The sequence below is a fragment of the Lampris incognitus genome, chromosome 13 (genome assembly GCF_029633865.1).
Source record: "Lampris incognitus isolate fLamInc1 chromosome 13, fLamInc1.hap2, whole genome shotgun sequence".
Taxonomy (NCBI): Eukaryota; Metazoa; Chordata; class Actinopteri; order Lampriformes; family Lampridae; genus Lampris; species Lampris incognitus.
The window spans coordinates 20524255-20543539 of NC_079223.1; the positions used below are offsets into that span (position 1 = coordinate 20524255).

Genomic DNA, 19285 nt, shown 5'->3' on the forward strand with positions numbered 1-19285 from the left:
CACACACACACACACACACACACACACACACACACACACAGAAATGGCCTACTCATGCATGGTGGTATAGTCATTCAAAGACAACAGTGTTTCAGAAGACTGTGATTTGAAATTGTCTTTGACTGTGTGTGTGCACGTGTGTGTGTGTGTGTGTGTGTGTGTAATTGTTATTCGTAAGCAGCTCAATAACTAAATTTTAACAGGAATGGGACAGTCAGAATGTGCAGCAGTAGGTAAATGAAAATACCAGCTTAGTTGTACGCTCGCAAACACACATCGCTCCACAGACACAACTGACAGCAATATCTATGTTCTTCTATATGCAAGAAGGACGCCAGGAAAAGAAGAAGAAGAAAAAAAAATCCAAATGAAGGGATCAGTATACTTTATTAAAATATCAGTGCAGAAACACAAACTTCTTACTGGGCTACATTCCCCATACAGCAATAACAATTAATAATAACAATATGATAATAATTATGTCAATATGGATTTTTAGCATATTAGAAATTGCAGTCAACTAACATAACTGTACTGTATGATATCAAAAAAGGGGAAAAAAACAGAATATGGATCCTATAGAAGGCAAAACAAGCCAAAAAAACAAAAAAGAAAAGAAAAGCAAAACAACCTCATTGTATAGCTCAGAGATAACGCTGATATCGTCTTTAAAGGAGATAGTCTTTAGGTGGTTTAACTCGCAACAATCATTTGTTGCTTTGTTTTAGGACCCTTCAAGTTTCACAGTATCAAAGGGCCGTAGGACTGGTGATAAGCTTTCTGTTGCCATTACTCCTAATGTTACGATCAACCTCCGTCCAGCCTGCCTGTTCCACATACATGAGCACAGTTTGGTTCAAATCTCCTACGCTGATGAGCATTTCCCTACGAGGGTCTGTCTATCCACAGTTCAACATCACTTCAGGCCTGTCCGGCTCCCAAAGCACAACTTAGCACTTAGCACGCATCTTAGGATCATTTCATATTTCACTGTAAATCAGTAAGACAATACTACTACCACTATAATAATAATAACAATAATAATAATGATAATAATGCTAGACTGCACATTTTTATAGTGTTTTAAGGTGCTTCTTCTGGAAACCCAATCTAACTAGCTTTGGTTGAAACCGGTGGTTTTTCAAGTAAGGAATAAATATAAAATTTTTGAACTAAATTACAGCACAATTTTTTGTCTTTTTTTATTATACAGATGGGAGTCTTCCCATTGGTGGGCTTCTACTTAAACTGTCAATTAATCAGTGTAAAGTTAGGGGCCTACTAAAGGTAGGTATTTGGATTTCATTTTAAAGAAATGAAGATAAGCATACTAAAAAAAAAGTTTTTTTTCAAAAACAAAAAAACAAAACAAAACAAAAAACAAAAACACGGGGAGAGAATAAAAAACCCTGTCACCTACTCCTAAGAAATAATTTCTGGAATTAAAGCAAGGTAGATTTTAGTTTATTATTGAGTTTGTGATTCATTTCAAGAATTTTACCTGCAGATATTCATGTTTGGGGATAGAATCGATTACTTTTTTTAGCATGAAATGTACTTGTTATTTTTGTTTGGTTTTATATCCAAAACCGGGGGTAACAACAGTAGAACACAACCTTGACATCATTTGCCAGCTGTTGCACAGAACCAAGTAATAAGACGCGTCAGACTATGGAGAAGTATTTTGGCTGTGTAAGTTAAATAGTCCTGCCATGGCGTGGTATTTCCAACTGCAATGCTATTTCCTGTACTGGGCAAATTACTACCTATAGCTTTAACTTTACTGCACATATTCCCCTTCAGCCGTACCCATGTCAAGCAACTAACCTGGGGCTGGTAATTCATGTCATATAAAAGTTCATAAATAACAATGTTAATGTCGATTAATACTGACAAAAATGTCTAACAGTAAATTTAATTGTATAATTTTTCTGTAAATGATATCCCTGAGGCATCATTTACATGAACTATGGAATCTTTTGTGTTGTTTTTTTTAAACAGGAAGCGTCACATCAGTTCATTAAACAAACTAAATTACTAGTAAAGCGCCAAACTAATTAAGTTCACTAACATGTAGATTCCATATGAACTATGTGATCCAGTGGCCCGACCACCTCCAGCCACACCAAACGCAGGTTACTCACACACACACACACACACACACACACACACACACACACACACACACACACACACACACACACACACACACACACACACACACACACACACAGCTATGTGCTCATTGTTTGATGACGATGAATAAATAAATAATTGCTTAGAAATTATACATCCTTTCTTGTAACATCCTCGTGTTTAGTTATTCTTGGCTGTGGGGAATAATTAAAAAGGAAATATCCCACATTCCATCGGCTTTGGCAGAGCGACAACTAGGAGTTGGGTTTCTCTTCTTGTCTTTCTTTGGAGTTCACAGCAGAAACCTTTCCTTTAAAGATGGAGGCCAGTAATTTGTGTCTGTCAAAAAGTACTATGTACGAGCCGACGAGGGGATGCACTTCGTAGGGCTGATGCCAGATTACTGGGAATGTTTGTTTTCATCTTATCAGAATGGAGAGAGTGAGAGAGAGTCAGAGAGAGAGATGAGAGTGAGAGAGGGAGATGGAGAGAGATGAGAGAGAGAAGGAGATGGAGAGAGAGATAAGCGAGAGAGGGAGACAGAGAGGGAGATGGAGAGAGAGATGAGAGAGGGGGAGATGGAGAGAGACAGAGAGAGAGAGGGAGATGGAGAGGTGAGAGAGGGAGACAGAGAGAGGGAGACGGAGAGGTGTGAGAGAGAGAGAGAGAGAGAGAGAGAGGGATAGAGAGGTGAGAGAGATGTGAGAGAGAGAGAGATGTGTATCAGTAGGCAGGCTGAGCGAGATGTACCTCAATTTATTTGTCACATGAAACTCAGCAAATCTTAATCGTCTCTGTATTGTCTCTCCCTGCAGGACTTGTGTATCTGGCTCACACCATGTTGGCCACGCACATCCGTGAAGCGAGAACCTTTTAACTTAGGGTACAGCTTCAACCGATTCTTAATGTTCGTTAAGTCATGGCGGACAATCTTTTGTGTGGCTATGTAGTTCAAATCAATCTAAAGTTCATGCATGAAGCCGACTTCTTACCAAAAGCATCTGAATGTGCTTTCATTATACTTATAATTAAATTTATAATTATACATTAATGATAATTTAAGACTAAACTTTTGATTCCAGGATAGTGATAATCTCTTCTCATGTTAGACTGCATGTTTTACATTGTCAAGATACACACCATCAAACCTTTAAAGGAAAGTTCTTTCAACAAAAAAAAAAAACAAAAGCAAAAAACAAAAATCAGAACGTTCAAGCGCATCACCCTCACTTCACCACCTCAGCATCCACCACATCTCTGGCAGGATTGGTCCCCTACAGGTCACACAGTCCATGGTTTTAAATGGCAAAGCAAGTCATCAAAACAGGTGTAGAAAGAATTTCTCACTTTTGCAAAAATTCATTTTCCATTGCCTCTTTTCATGTAAACTTAATGACATGACAGCACAAAGGTTTTCTTACCCATTTTTTAACTTTCAAAATTTAGCATTCTATTCACAATGCCAGAATTTGCATATATATATATATATATATATATATATATATATATATGTGTGTGTGTGTGTGTGTGTATATATATATATATATATATATATATATATATACATATAGTTTGATGGAAACAAAGGTAGAGGCTATTGTGGTATTAGGTGACACATCTGAGCTTCACTGTTGTGTGGTTGCCACAGAGCTGTTAACCGACCATTATATATTTAAAAAAGGGCCACACAACAGTATGACATGGCCAACTGTGGATCAGTGGTACTCCATCCTGCAGACAACATCTCCTCCCCTGGCTTTAAGCGAAGCAGCAGTGTCGATGCTGTCAACAGGATGAGTTTCACACCATCCTCCGCATGTGACCTCAGGGGAACCTTTACTGTACAGAATTACCTTTTTTTTTCTCAACCAACCCTAAAACCCACATGTAGCATCATCAACACATTGTCAGATATGTTGACGCACAGAGAATCCATTTCCTGAAAGTCCCTCCAGAAACTGACGCCGCCGAGAGCACTCCGTCATCACCAACTCAAACTGCCTTGTCTGAGTTCAAAGTGGATTTGGTTTCAAACTAACGGGCTCCGCTTGATGATATTCTATTCTGATTGAGAGTAATTGTGTCAAAGAAGGTCCCGAGGGGCTACCGGGGGAGCATTGAACTACACACCGCCTGGGGGATTGTTATATTTCCTAACACCAACTTTCACATGTTCATCACACCACTGCTAAGAACTGTCAAGGCTGATTTACACTCAGTTGTGCGACGGTTTCAACAACAGCATTTTTGTCATAAAAAGAGCTGCTTCGCATCATTGATGTTGGTTTAGCACACCTTCAGGATTTGGTCGCATCACAGACCCCCCATATAACACCACCGTGGACTGTCGTCTGCTTTTGATGGGGTGACCATTTTGGACCGCCAGTACCGCTGCCATGTTAAAAAAAGCACTGGTTTCAACGGTGAAACGCAGAAGTGATCGTCTGAGCACAGTTTAATTTCTGTCGACCAACAGATGTCAAACGTATTGGGCAGCTGAATACTTATCGTCCTTTAGGATTCAGGGTATCTTATTACCCATGCAACTTGCTGCTGCAGTAGGTAGCAGTCGCCGTATAAATAGAAAAAAAAAAACCCAAAATCACACAATGCCACCGTGACCAATCCATCCATTATCCAAACCGCTTATCCTTACTCAGGGTCGCGGGATGCTGGAGCCTATCCCAGCAGTCATTGGGCAGCAGGCGGGGAGACACCCTGGACAGGCCGCCAGTCCATCACAGGGACAACACACACACACACACACACACACACACACACACACACACACACACACACACACACACACACACACACACACACCCCTAGGGGCAATTTAGTACGGCCGATTCACCTGACCTACATGTCTTTGGACTGTGGGAGGAAACCGGAGCACCCGGAGGAAACCCACGCAGACACGGGGAGAACATGCAAACGCCACACAGAGGACGACCTGGGACCTTCTTGTTTTGAGGCGACCGCACTAACCACTGCGCCACCATGCCACCCAGAATTAAACATTACCCTGGGAATTTGAGCAGCTTTGGAGAAAAGTGTCAGATAAATATAATTTCAATCTTAAGCACTGGCACTGATCTTGCAAAATAGGTGGGGGGGGGGGTTGGACAAGGCTACACATAGTCTAATCTTTGATATAAAATAGAGTAGGTAGTTAGGATTTTGATTTATAATAAGCCCCCAGGAACACGCCTACAGAGTCAAGGGAACTTACTGTGCAACTTGAAGGGCATATTTCAGGGTTGAATCCATATTGAGACAGGCAATGATAAGGCACATTGAATTAATTAGAAGTCAACCTTAAAGAGAATTTCAGCGCAAATTAAAAGACAAAACATCAAAATACACCGTTAGTGGAACTGGATCCAAGAGACATGATAATAGATGACTTTAAAAACGAATATCAGAAACATTGTCTATGAAGCACCGTTGCTTTATATATGCCTTTGAAAAACTAAATGATTAATTCAGTGTAAAATTTTGCCTTGTTTACAATATTTAAAATGCTACATGTCAAAAAGGTGAAACTTTAAAAAAAAAATGACATACATCATTCATACATGTGTTTTTCTCCATCATTATCTTTTTTTTTTTCTTTCTTAAAGCACGAGAAAAAAAATTACTGGCCTAATGACAGATTCAAGAGATACTTTATCATAAAACTCTGAAACAAAGGAGACGCCAAAGCACCAAGACACCACATGGAAGAAGAAGAAACCAGCGCTAAGAGAGAGAGAGAGAGAGAGATCTGCATCTGCTCCATCTGCGTCTTCAGGCGGAGAGAGGACAAAGTACCAGGACACATGAGCACTAAAAACACCGTCTAAGACACTTAGCACGTCGGTCTTTTAAATACACCAGCTAGGCATGTACAAAGCTCTATGACTCATACTCAAAAGTGGTCACCACACAAAGACAAAGACATCAACAAATAGTGACACCAAGACAAGAGGGAGAATGTGAGACAACAGGAAGTGGAAAACAGAAAGAGAAAACGAGAGAGGAGGGAGAGAAAGTACGAGCTTTTCTCACTTAAAAGCCAACCTGAAGGCAACTTATAGCGTGGGGTTCAATTGAATTTGTTTGCTTTTGATAAAAGTTCGGAACTATGCTGTAAACCTGTGATGCATTGTCGAGTTAGAAACACGATGACTACTCCGTCGAAACTCATTTGTACTGGGAGAAACTCCCAATCCGGAACTATGAGAGAACTTGCCTCTCCCTGATCCTACACGATGATGCCTATACCCCCAGTGAATACTTCCAAGTCGCGCCACAGCCTACTTGTACTGCAGTGAAACCAAGGTTGTTGTCTCTTTCATCATATGTGCACTGTGTGTAAGTAATTAGTGTAATTACTATATTCTTATCGTTGCGGCTCCTTTTGACCCACTGGCCTTGCGCTGTCCACGAGGTCCAGTCACACAGACAAATCTCCGTCTGCTTTGCATGGACTCCTTTTCACATGCTTATTTGCATGCTTGGCAGACGAAAGTGATAAAAATACTGACACGATAAAAACTTATCTGTCTACCCACACAGGTTATAGCTCTATTCGGTAGTTGACAACTAAGAAACTAACCCTGGTATGCACACAAGCTGCTCGCCTAACTCTGACTTTGTCATTCAATCTATTTACCCGACTGAGAGAGAGAGAGAGAGGAAGTGAGAGAGCGAAAGAACCATGTTTAGATGAAGTTGAAGATAAAAAAATACCAAACAGCTAAGAAACAGAAATAAAACAATAATCAATAAACCTTTACTATATCAGACTTACAGTGGGGTACTTTTATTGCAATACTTGTTAATTCATGTGTCTGTGAAAGACACAAAATAGAAGAAATGTATAGATGAAGTGGGAAATGAGAAAGGGGGAAAAACAATTGGGTGACGATATGATAAACTGTCTGATTGATAAGGGATAAACAATGTGGGAACATTTGATAAAGGCACAAAAATTGCTATTCAAAAACAGAAAATAAAACACTGACAAATGAAAATAACATAATGATATTATGTGTATAATCTTGAAGATAAAGTTGCCCGAAACAGACCTAGAGCCATTGTTAAACCAACAATATTGTGAAAGGCAATAAGGCGGGGCTGGAATGGGAAAAAGGGTTTGCCTGCGACTCATCATAAACTACCAAAGCGTATCACTAAGGTACTCTGGAAAAGTGAATCGATGCTGCTACTGATATAATGATTCAGCTTAGACAAGAAGAGGCAAGTGTCTATATGTGTAGAAAAGACAAAGGTTTGAAGGAAAACACAGGGAGTGTTGTCTGAGGTTAAATAAATTGGTCTACAAGTGTGAGAGAGGCTAATGGAGGTTCAAATACTTCAGATAAATTAGTACAGCGTCCCTGTTAGTAAGTGGATAACATGGTCTCTGGCTACTTCTTTAGCCTTGGTCTTGAGAGACAGAGTTATGGGTTAGGGCTGAGTGTATGCATGGGCCTTGTTCTGCATAGACGCCATGGTAGCAAGGGTGGATGGGTGTATTTACAAGTGGCTAGATATAGTTTATGTACTGGACAAGAGTTGACTAGGATGCAGGTCATAAGTTTCATCCCATGCCTTTTGTCGACCTGGGTACATTGTTTTTTTCAGGTTAGGATATGGTAGGTGAGGATACAGTTCGGGCACGGTTGTACATGTTTGGCACATGGCAGAGACAGAATGTGTGTCTAGAGCTGGTTATGTGTTTCGAATCCCATGCATCTAAGTGGCTTGGCCCTAATATCTCAGCTTGTTTGAATGTGGGAGGAGAAAGGCTGTGGATATAAGCACACAACCACCAAAAAGGACAGAGACTAGGTCAGGTTACATAAGGCAGGTGGTGGGTGTTGAATACCATTCTGTAGACGGCTTGGCCTCGGGCCCCAGCAAAGAGGAAGGGGGGATATATCGACCTAGGTCTCAAACTGTGGGCTGAAGCACAGGACTGGGAGTAAGTCTTGGGATTGTGGCAGCGTGGTTTAGGTCGCCTGGTCCAGGGCTCTCAGCAGATCACAGCCCTGGAGGAGGTGCAGGTTGCCCTGCAGCGGGACGTTGACCTCACAGTCATATCGGGTCAACTCCGGCAGAAAGTAGGACTCAAACGATGGGCCCAGCAAACGACTGGCTACACCTGGGGATGGACAGAAAGAAAGACAGAAAAGGAAACAAACAAAAAGTTAGACACACCAGGAATTAATCAGAAAGTGAGACAGACAGAAAAGACAATTATACAGACGGGAAGAGAAAGAGATAGGAGACGCAATTGAGAACAAATGGTAAGGGAATCAGACAGACGAGCAAACATGTTAACCAAGAAAACAAAGAAGTAGACAGGCAGAAGGAAAGGTAAGCAGAACAATGCAGAGGAAGAAAGCTGGAGGGGAGGGGGGAGAGATTTCCAACTTCAGAAAGAATAGAAAAAAAAAGTCCTGACGAAATGGAGGGAAGTGATCAAGTGTTCCATTTCCTTTATGCTTCCCATTCGATTGCTATTCCAATAGATGCAAAACAAGGACATTGTTCTATTGCTTATAAGCTACTTTCTGTGGAAGTCTTCCTGGAGATCTGCTCGCTCTTGTGGTCTTGTCATGATTAAAAAGTGACACTTCTAGGGTCCGCGGTGGCGTAGCGGTCTAAGCGTCGGCTTGGTGTCGATGCAGTTGCCCACTGGGGACTGGGGTTCGCGCCCCGGTCTCGTCAGATCCGACTATGGCCGGACTCGATGAAGCAGCAATCATTGGCAACGCTGTCTTCGGGAGGGGGGCGGAGTCGGCTTGTGTTCGTCATGTGAATGCGTCTCTGTGTGTGTCGGAAAAACAGTGGTTCGGCTTGGATTCGCCTTGTCACGAAAGTGGGGAGGCGCTTTCCTTCGAGACTGCCGGCCGGAGAGATGCAGTTGGCGAACGCATGCAATACGAGGGTGGGTGTTTGAATTAAAATAGGGATCAATTGGCCACTAAATTGGGAGAAAAAAAGGGGAAAATCAGAAATAAATTAAAAAAAAAAAAAAAAAGTGACACTTCTTTTACAAATAGAGTGGGGTACCTTTCTGAAACAGGGGTTAAGAATGATGATTCACCTTTCCTATAAGGTGGTATTTTCTTACACAAGGACAACAACATGTTTCTGTAAAATCCTTTTATAACCAGGAAAATTAGTTATACGTGGTCAAAATTGTGATTTAACTGTCTGTACAGAAATGGAAATTTGTAAGGATGTGGCATTAAAGCAGCAGAGAGTTAAAAAATTAACAAATAGATAAAAAATAACAACAAAATAATCAAATAATAATCAAATAAATTTAAAAAAAAGAAGATTTTTTTGCACAACCTTATGAAATTGTTTGAAGAAAGGTAGAAATTAGGGGTTAAGATACTTCAATTGTATTTAAAAGCAAATGAACATAAAAACATAAAGGACATATCAGGCCTTTCTAGTGTAGGGCAGCTATCTGGCTAACTCACCCCCTGTTTTGTTGGAAGGGAGCATGCTGTATTCTGTGTAACTGCAGGTTTGTTGGGGGAAAGGTTTCTTAGGTGCACCACCTATCCCACTTCCTGGATACTGAGATTTCCTGTGCATGGGGCTGAGATGTTGTAACATGCTCCCTGATATCATTCCTCCCATCCCTGTTTCTGAGAAGGAAAGAAAGAGGAGGTGGAAGAAGAGAGAACGGGAGGGGAGAAAGAGAGAGAATAAGCTTGCGTGAGACTAATATGTTACTGAGGGGAAATTTGGTAACAGCTGCAATATTACCAGTCACATACACACTGGGAAAATAGAAACCAGTAGGTAGGGCGATGTCTTTTCATTTTGTTGTCTCATTGAGAAATGTTACAATGTAGGTATTCTGCAATACTTCTCGCTTGATAACAACAAATGTCAATGAAAAAATATGGAAAGGCACCATGACACCATTTTTGTTCATCTGCTGATATTTAACACAATAAAGACAACTTGCGTTTGCTCATTTGTGACCAAATTATAGACTATTTGACTGCATTTGATAAAGTATATTCAAAAGAAAAGAAATGCAGATTTATCACTGCATCCTTCACTGTCTGTTGGGTGATAGAGATCCTGGAGTATATCAGTCAATTTCCATGAGATCCGAATATCTTTACCACCAGAATATCATTATAAAAGAAAATGTCGAACTACCATAAAAAACACCATCTGAGTGTGTAATATATATTTATATATAAACTTTGTTAAAAGAAACACTCATCACACTGGATTACATATATATATAATATAAAAGAAACTCATACAAATACACACAAAAACCATACCTGTCAGTGAGCCTGCACTAAAAGAACGGTCCATGACAGCACAGCCATTCCCCCTCATCTTCTTAAATATAATTTCCGATGGCTTACTTTCGCCCTGACACACACAAACACACACACACATTTAGCATGAATGCTGTTATGTATCCTTACTTCGAATTTCTTAAGAGTACACAATGCGGTTTGACTGAGAAATAATAAGGAAGAATTTCAGAATTTTCTTCTGCTGTAAGTATGAATGAGGAATAAACACTAATAAACAGGAAAACAAGTCAAATGAGAAGTCTATAAGGAATGTAATCCTATGTGCATCAGTGTTTGTTGCCTGAATGTAACTGGTAACTGTTATCATAAGCAATAATATGCAATAATCACATTACAGTAATGCTTTTGCAAATGTAGAAGACTGTTTCAAACCATGAATATCCTTTGAGTATGTGGTAGTAGCAGTAGTTGTAGTTTATTAATCCCAGAAGGGAAATTATTTTACTACAGTCACCTTCACTAGCCACATACAACTAAGTAGAATCTCAGACAGGACACAGGTCAAAAATAGTACATACCACTCATACAAAACATCTTTACATGATCCTAGAGGTCCGTTTATACAGTCAGGTCAGGCAGACAACCTTTAGTTTAATTCCACAATCTCATAACACTACACTACATATGAATATTGACAATCCTCTGTGGAGAAGTACAAACATTCTTAAAAGTGGTATGAAAGTCTTATCGCATATATATATAGCGAACCTTTTTTTTCATTTAATTTTAAATTGATCAAATTTGATCACCTTTGCTCAAAAAATCACAGGTGTGTAAGATGAGACTTACAACAGCAATATGGTTGAAGGAGCGTTTCAAACTGTTGGCCATGGCAATTCTGGCTGGACTCATGTCTCTGTAGGCCTGTACAAAGTTCTCCATGGATCTACAAACACACACACACACACACACACACACACACAAAATGTTCAATGCTCAGTGCATTATCCTCGAAGTTTCTTTCCTAAACACATATTCGGACAATGACACCTAGATATGGTATGACACACACGCACCAATGCACAGCTTCATTTCCTTGAAAAAAAATGTGTCATTTCATTACAACTGTACAAACCAGCTGAACTTTATTTCTGCAATAAGTATACCACCACTTTAATAAATCCGCTTCTCTTAAAACTCTCAAAACAGGCTAAAAGGTTTATAAAGGGTAATTGACCACAGACTATAATTACACTGGCCCTAATCCTTTACACGGGTTGAGCATAACTGACAGTAAACAAACATTTTGGAGGGACGACATTTGAGGGAATAAAGGAAGTTGAAGTTTAGCACCAGGTATGTTAACTTTGGTCACACTTACTGTTAAACATGATTTTTGTTTTAGGGCATTATTTTAAAATGTGATGCTAATTCACCTCTGCTTCTGCATGAGTCCAGACATGTTCTGTTGACAAGATGGGCGCTCCCCTCCTATTGAGGTGTCCATCAGATAGGTCTTGGTTGCCTGGGGTTGTTCTTGATAAGTTAACAGCGGGTCTGGTGGCCATTGCAGCTTCTGCCTGCCACTCATGGAGGACAGTGGGATGTTAGCCGGAGCCTGGTATGGAGGCACCTGTGTCTGCCCTGACACGCAAGACCCTGCCCTGGGGTCAACAGGCCCCTGGCTGGGGTCTCTCTTCTTCTGTGAGGCCCATGGTGAAGTTGGCTGGGGCTCGTAGGAGCCTTGGCTTTGGGCAGAGGAGGACAGCGGCTGGAAGAGGCTGGCAATGTTGGTAAAGCTGTGCTGGGCTGGTGGGTGATGGGGGGTTAAGGCATGACCTCCCATGGCTCCTGCCTGCCCCCCATCCTGGGACTCCGGCTCTGTGATGATGGGGCTGAGTTGGAAGTCCTCTCCATCCATGGGGATATAGGGAGCCAATGTCTCCAGGTCCAAGTCACTCAAGTCCGTCTGGGGAAGAGGGAAATGGGACACAGTTTATTCAAAACGATTCTGGATGCTGCTGTGAGGCAATCACAGCAATTTTTTTCACTCACTACTATTTACTGTACATCAGAACTTCAGCAATCAATTTTCAAACTTCAAAATCATGAAATTTTTATTTGATACAATGCAAAACAAAATTTCCATGAGAGTTAAGGTGGAGATCATGGAAGTAAAAGGGAGGAACTAGCTGTCAGAAAAGAGAGAGACATTAGCACAACAGCTTTGGCCAAACAGGTTTCAATGAAGATTAAAAAAAAAGCTTGGTGAAATGTTATACCATGTAGTTTAATTATCTCTAAAGATGAACCTGTCAGCCTGTGCTTTCAGTTGGGTCTCTCTCTCTCTCTCGCTCTCTCACATACGCACACGCGCACACACACACACACACACACACACTTGCTAGCTGGTTGTCCATCGTGCCCGATGATGACCATCTTCTTCTATTTGTGGGTCCTTTGGTGGCTGAATAGTCCGATCCTGGATGCACAGTTTTGGTTGCAGACCGGGCATGTAAAAGTGGTGCTGGAGGGGGTAGGGGTAGCTTTGCGAGCATGCCTCTTTGCACGCTTTGCGACACGGTGTTGTGTGCGCTGGTTTTCCATGTACTTCACTCCCTCTGAGATGTGAGAGTGCCAGGTTGTGCGGCAGAAAGCAAGTTTCTCCAAAGAAGAGGGGCTGATCTGACATCTTTTTAGTGTGGTCTTCATTTGGTCTTTGAACCGCTTCTTCTGCCCACCAGCAGTGCGTTGACCAAGGCGTAGTTGGCCGTAGAGGACTTTTCGTGGGAGTCGTTCGCTGGGCATGCGAATAACATGCCCAAGCCACCTGAGTTGATGGTGTTTTAGGGTAGACTCCACGCTGCAGCTGCCTGCCTGCTCCAACACCTCTGTGTGTGGCACTCTGTCCTCCCAAGTAATGCCAAGGATCCTCTGGAGACATTTTACATGGAAGGCCTCCAGGCTTCTGAGATGGTGGCTGTAGATGGTCCATGCCTCACATCCATAGAGTAGTGTGGAGATGCACACTGCTCTGTAAACAAGCACTTTAGTGTGGAGATTGAGGTTGCTGTTTTGGAAAACCCTTCTCCTTAGACGGCCAAAAGATGTTGAGGCTTGTTTGAGGCGGTGCTGAATCTCATCGTCTATTTTGCAGGTGTCGGATAGCATACTTCCCAGATATTTGAAGGCAGGAACAGTGGCCAGTTGTTGCCCTTCTGCTGTGAAGGTTGTTGGGTGGTTTGGGAGGCCGGCAGTCAACTGACAGATTACCTCTGTCTTTTGGGTGTTAATAATCAGTCCCATTCTCCTGTATGCAGTTACAACTGCCGACAGAGTGTTTTGTAGAGCTTCTGGTGTGTGAGCTACCAGGGCACAATCGTCGGCATACTGTAGCTCAATAATGGTCTCAGAGGTCAACTTGGTGGTTGCCTGAAACCTCCTGATGTTGAATAGGTTACCATCAAGCCTGAAGTCAATGGTAACTCCAGCCTGCTTCTCCAGCCTCCTTCGTAACAGTGTTGTAACAGAGACTAAGAAGATATTGAACAGGACTGGGGCTAGCACACAGCCTTGTCTGACTCCAGTCTGCACGCCAAAGGGCTCAGAACTGCGGTTCCCCACTACCATTCGGGCCATCATTCCTGAGTGAAACTGTCCAAGAATGGTAAGAAACTTGGGTGGACATCCAAATTTCTTCAGGACTTGCCACAGCAGGGCCCGGTTAACTGTATCAAATGCCTTTGAGAGGTCTATGAATGCTATGTATAGATCCTTGTGCTGTTCTCTGCATTTCTCCTGGAGCTGGCGTGTCACAAAGATCATGTCAATGGTCCCTCTATCCTTTCGGAAGCCGCATTGTGACTCTGGTATGACCTGTTCGGCTATTGCGAGTGTTAGTCTGTGGAGCATGATCTTGGCTAGAACCTTTCCTGCAATGGCCAGCAGTGAAATACCCCTACTGTTGGAGCAGATGGATTTGTCTCCTTTGTTTTTATAAATGGCCACAATGTTGGCATCTTTCCACTGTTGGGGGACACACTCGCAACTCCACACCTCAAGGATATAGAGATACAGTGTCCTCGTACAGAGGTAGCCTCCTTCCTTGAGGATTTCAGCTGGAATATTATCAGGTCCAGGGGTTTTGTTGTTTTTCAGGGTCTTGACTGCATGTAGGATTTCTTTAATAGATGGTGGGAGGTCTAGGTCTTGCGAGGTAGGCTGTTGAGGGAGTTCTGCCAGTACAGTTGAGTCCACTGGGGTGGGCTGGTTGAGCAGGGTGTTAAAATGCTCGGCCCACCGCTCCACTAACAGGGCCTGATCCTTGATGAGAGTTGTTCCATCAGCAGACCTAACGGGTGTCAGGGAGCAGTTTCTGGGGCCATAGATGGCCTTAACTGCATCATAGAAACCATGCATGTCGTTCCTGTCTGCATGAGCCTGGATTTCGTTGGCTTTCAAAATCCACCACTCATTTTGCAGTTTCCGCAGAGTTGCTTGGGCCTCAGAGCGGAGGTCTTGCCATTTTTTCTTGAGAGGTTGGGATAGTGGGTTGCTGAGGGCAGCTCTGTGTGCCTTATGCATGTTGTCCAGGAGGGTGGAGATCGTTCCGGCATTGTCATCAAACCAGTCCTGATGTTTCTTGGTTTTGAAGCCAATGGATTGGGCTGCATTGTCAAAGAGGGTGGTGCTCAGAGAGGTCCACTTTTCATCCATCCCAGACTCTGAGTTGATCAGCTGTTCAATGTCAACTAAGTTGTTGGCTAGAGAACAACGGAAGGTGTTTCGGGTGTCGCTGTTGGATAGTCTGGCGCAGTGGAGTGGTTTCTTTTTTGGCCCAGATTGGCGTCTCAAGGGTCGGACATGTACTCTGACTTTTGTCAGGATCATACGGTGGTCTGTCCAGCAGTCTGCTCCTCGCATAGCTCTTGTAAGGAGCACGTCTTTAAGATCAACCCGCCTCACGATAGCATAATCAAGCAGGTGCCAATGTTTGGATCTGGGATGCATCCAGGATGCCTTGTATTTATTCTTTTGTTGGAAAATGGTGTTTGTGATGGTGAGGTCATGTTCCGAGCACAGACTAAGAAGTCTTATGCCATTGGGGTTGACTTTTCCAATGCCGTGGGCGCCAATCACTCCATTCCAATTTTGCATGTTCTTCCCAACTCGGGCATTAAAATCACCAAGTAAAATGACTTTGTCGCTCCTTGGGATGTTGATGAGTATATCATCGAGTGCCTGGTAGAAGCGATCTTTCTCTTCATCATGAGATGGTAAAGTTGGAGCATAGGCACTTATCAAGGTGATGTATCGACATTTTGCAAGGGGTATACGGAGAGTCATAAGCCGCTCATTAATGCCCACTGGTGTTTCTTCGAGTTTGGGTAAGAGACTGTTCTTAATTGCAAAACCAAGTCCATGGATGTGTTGACCTCCTAGGGGGTATCCTTTCCAAAAGAAGGTATAGCCCTCTCCTACTTCATTGAGCGAGCCCTCTTCAAGGAGCCTGGTCTCACTGAGTGCTGCCACATCCACACAATAGCGCCTCAGCTTGCTAGCAATAAGTGCTGTTCTGCGTTGAGGTCTGTCCGTACCATGAGTGTTCTTATGTTCCATGCTGCAAATCTTAGTGGTATAATGTTTGTTTTTCGACCGCATAGTGGAATGGCCCGGCAGGTGCGGTTTCCTGCCCAGGCGCAGTGTTGAGTGGGCAATTTTTGGGCCCCCTTTTCTAGGCCGTTCCCTGAAAGGGGTGAGCAGTGCGGTCCCTAAATAGGGCTGCTCAGACGCACAGGGGTCTGCCGGAAACAGCTGCCACTCAATCCCAGCTGCTAACGACCGTTGCCCTGTGCCGCTGGCGTGCAGAGTTCCAACTAAGAGCTCCCAGCTCATTCAGACCTGCTCCCGTCATTGGATACTCCATCGCCGCCAGACTTTGTGAGGTCGGGGACTCAGATAGCAGAAGATACCTGCGCAGAGATGGTTTTTAAAGTGGCATGGGGGGTGCGCTTCTCCCAACGCCACATGACTTGATTGTAGAGGAGATGGTTCCGATGGCAAGGGGGATCCCTAGACGACCGGCACCTCCACACAACTGCAGGGGGCTGCCGGAAATCCAGTTTTTCGGAAACCGCCTCGAAGCGTGCCGCCACAGCTTGCTTTTCTGTTGGGGTAAGCTCCCTTAGCCTTATGTCTTCCAGACTCACCCACAAGGCAGCGGGGCAGTGGTTGATAGGTGCCAGGGCGTGTCCACCAGGGTGGGCCTGCACACCATATCTCTGGGGCCCACTGCTGCTCCGAGATCCCCTGCCAAGTTAGCCTGGGGCCGCAAGACCCCAGTTACCATGTGTGGCCACGGGGAGGCCTGGCAGGAGTCTTGGTGAAGGAGAGGCTATGTACTGGCAAGGGAAGGCTTACACGCTAGGATGCTTCCCTATTCGCCACAAAGGCTAGCCAGCGGCAGCAAGTTAAGGGCAGGAGGGACACAAGCGGGTTGGAAGAACACATGCACCTTCCCTCCAACTACACGCTGCTGCACTAGACGCATCACAACACCTGTGTGTAGGTACACACAGGGTGTACACAAAGATGAACCTGTCAGCCTGTGCTTTCAGTTGGGTCTCTCTCTCTCTCTCTCACGCTCTCTCTCGCTCTTTCACACACGCGCGCACACACACACACACACACACACACACACACACACACACACACACACACTAACCTCAGTGTTTGCTGGGCTACTGGTACCCTCTGTGTCCAATGCAAACAGTTTCTCCGTCAGCTCCACCTTCAGATCACTCTCCACTGGGCTGTAGTAGTCCCCAGGACTACTGGGCTATAGTCCGGGAAGACAGAGGGCAGCAGTGAGGGAAGTGTTTATGAGAAAGATGGATGGTCAAAAAAAAAAAGATGAACGGTAAGAGAGGGAGAGATTAAGGAAGGGGAGGGAGGGGTTAAAGGAAGAACAGAGACATGTAAGGGAAATAGACAGTATCGAAAGTGAGGTAACACCAAAATAAAGAATTGACTGTGTGTGAGTTTGCGTGTTACAAAGACACAGGGAGGGAAGTCAGATGAAGAGTTGAAGCAGGGGGAACATCAACAGTGAAGGGTATTGGAAAGAGAGCATGCAAGAGAACACGGAGAGGGAGAGAGAGAGCTCATGGGTAATGAAAGATGGGAGACAGAAAAGAGACAAAAAACACAGACAGCAGGGGAGAGAGAAAGACAGAAAGAGGAGGAGACAGAATGGGAAATAGTGAAAAGAGAGAGAGACAGAGAGAAAGGGAAAGAGAGCGAGAGGAGTTATGACAAAGGCTCCATTCACTGCTTAGGGACTGCGTTTTCTCCAAACATCCACCCCCTCTATTCTCATACACACTGCCCACTGTTGGTGCCCTAGAACTAGCTCCTGAAACACCCCTACACCCACACCCCCATTCCCCCTCTGAAAAGCAGAAGAAAACTATGACATATGACATAATCAGCCGTTCACTTACTAACCAATTAATCCATTCATTTTTCTACTCCCTGTCCCTACCGTGGAGCAGCTGCTGAGGCTCGGAGTGGCACTGCCAGGTGGCGGGTTCTGTGGCATGGTGAACGTGCCAGCCATGTTAGCCATGTCTCCCAGAGCCGGGGTTGAAGCTGGGGCCGAGGGGCCAGATTTGTGGCTGTCACCGGACCAGGATGGGGGCCCAGGTGGGGGCATGGATGAGGCAGACAACTGGGTGTATGCTGGCGGCTGCTGGGAATCCTCAAACCCAGGGTGACCTATACAATGGTAAAACAATTGAATTAAACAAGTCAGTTAAATAAAGACAAAACCCACAGTTCAAATATACTGTCATGAGATGTAGTTTCATTAAAATACAGATCTAATGTGAGATGAGAGATGGTCAGCTACAGGGCAAAGGTCATTGAAAACTAAGATAACGTAATTTACTGGAAACACCTTGCATGAATAACCCTAGCTATGTTTAATCATAAGGAAAGTAGAAAAGTATTTATACACTCTGTTTTTTTTTTTTTTTTTGGACAGCCAATGTATTTTTGCTTTGAATCCAGCAAAACTGTTTTGCGTGACTCCCAATATTTCAAAGCACGTCATATTAGACATTCTCTTGGTTATCTGTAGTATAATGCTATGTAAAAATGGCTGTCCCACCAAAGTCAATGGAGATGATTGTGTCTCCTGCTGTCGGAGCCAGCTGGGTGAGGTCCTCGGGCTCCTCTTTTAGTTTGGTGAAGATGGCATCGCCAGGCTCCCCTGTCACGCCCGGGACTATAGTGCTGAAGAAGCTGCTCATGTGGCGGGGCTTGAAAAGTGACTCGGTTTGCTCCATGGATAAAATCATTGACTTCTCCTCGATGTCACTGTGAGATGGAAAAATAGACAGAGTGGGGAATGGCAGCATTTCATAGGTGCAATTTAAACTTAAAACAACTAAAAATGTAAAAATGGTTTTGATTTAGGTCAGATGTGATAAATAGTACATCATAAATTACATCAATTTTGGGGATCAATTGTGCCTTGAAATTTATTGTTTGGTAATTGAAAAAAAAAATACACCAGATCACATCTTCTAAAATGTTATTGTATAGAAAACACAGGTATTTCATCAGATACTTGTTTATAACATTCAGTCATTAACTATTGAAATAATAAATTAAACCAGCAAAAATTTTGTTGTTGAAAAGGTGAATTTCCTTCAAAAATTAACAGTATAATATATTCAAATCATTCTTCATTGCTGAATATCAGTAAGGTATTTGATGTTTATTTTCAAGTAGTATTTTACACATCTCCAGACACAAATTTTTTTTTTTTAATTGTGTGATGGATTTTTGAA

At 43.2% G+C, this 19285-nt stretch overlaps 1 protein-coding gene across 2 annotated transcripts in view; it reads right to left on the reverse strand.

The window, feature by feature from the left end:
• Positions 1 to 368: 368 nt before the first annotated feature.
• epas1b (endothelial PAS domain protein 1b) overlaps positions 369 to 19285 on the reverse strand; it is a 75164-nt gene continuing 56247 nt past the window's right edge. Inside the window, exons 9-16 of one of the 2 annotated variants that reach the window (XM_056291798.1) lie at positions 18601 to 18809; positions 17974 to 18206; positions 17155 to 17268; positions 11867 to 12399; positions 11280 to 11376; positions 10449 to 10542; positions 9621 to 9785; positions 369 to 8287 (exon numbers count right to left, since the gene is read on the reverse strand). In XM_056291798.1, the coding sequence (XP_056147773.1) occupies positions 8136 to 8287; positions 9621 to 9785; positions 10449 to 10542; positions 11280 to 11376; positions 11867 to 12399; positions 17155 to 17268; positions 17974 to 18206; positions 18601 to 18809 (1597 nt within the window). In that variant the 3' untranslated portion in view covers positions 369 to 8135. Of the gene's footprint in view, positions 8288 to 9620; positions 9792 to 10448; positions 10543 to 11279; positions 11377 to 11866; positions 12400 to 17154; positions 17269 to 17973; positions 18207 to 18600; positions 18810 to 19285 lie in introns of both variants that reach the window. The other variant, XM_056291797.1, reaches the window with a different exon arrangement.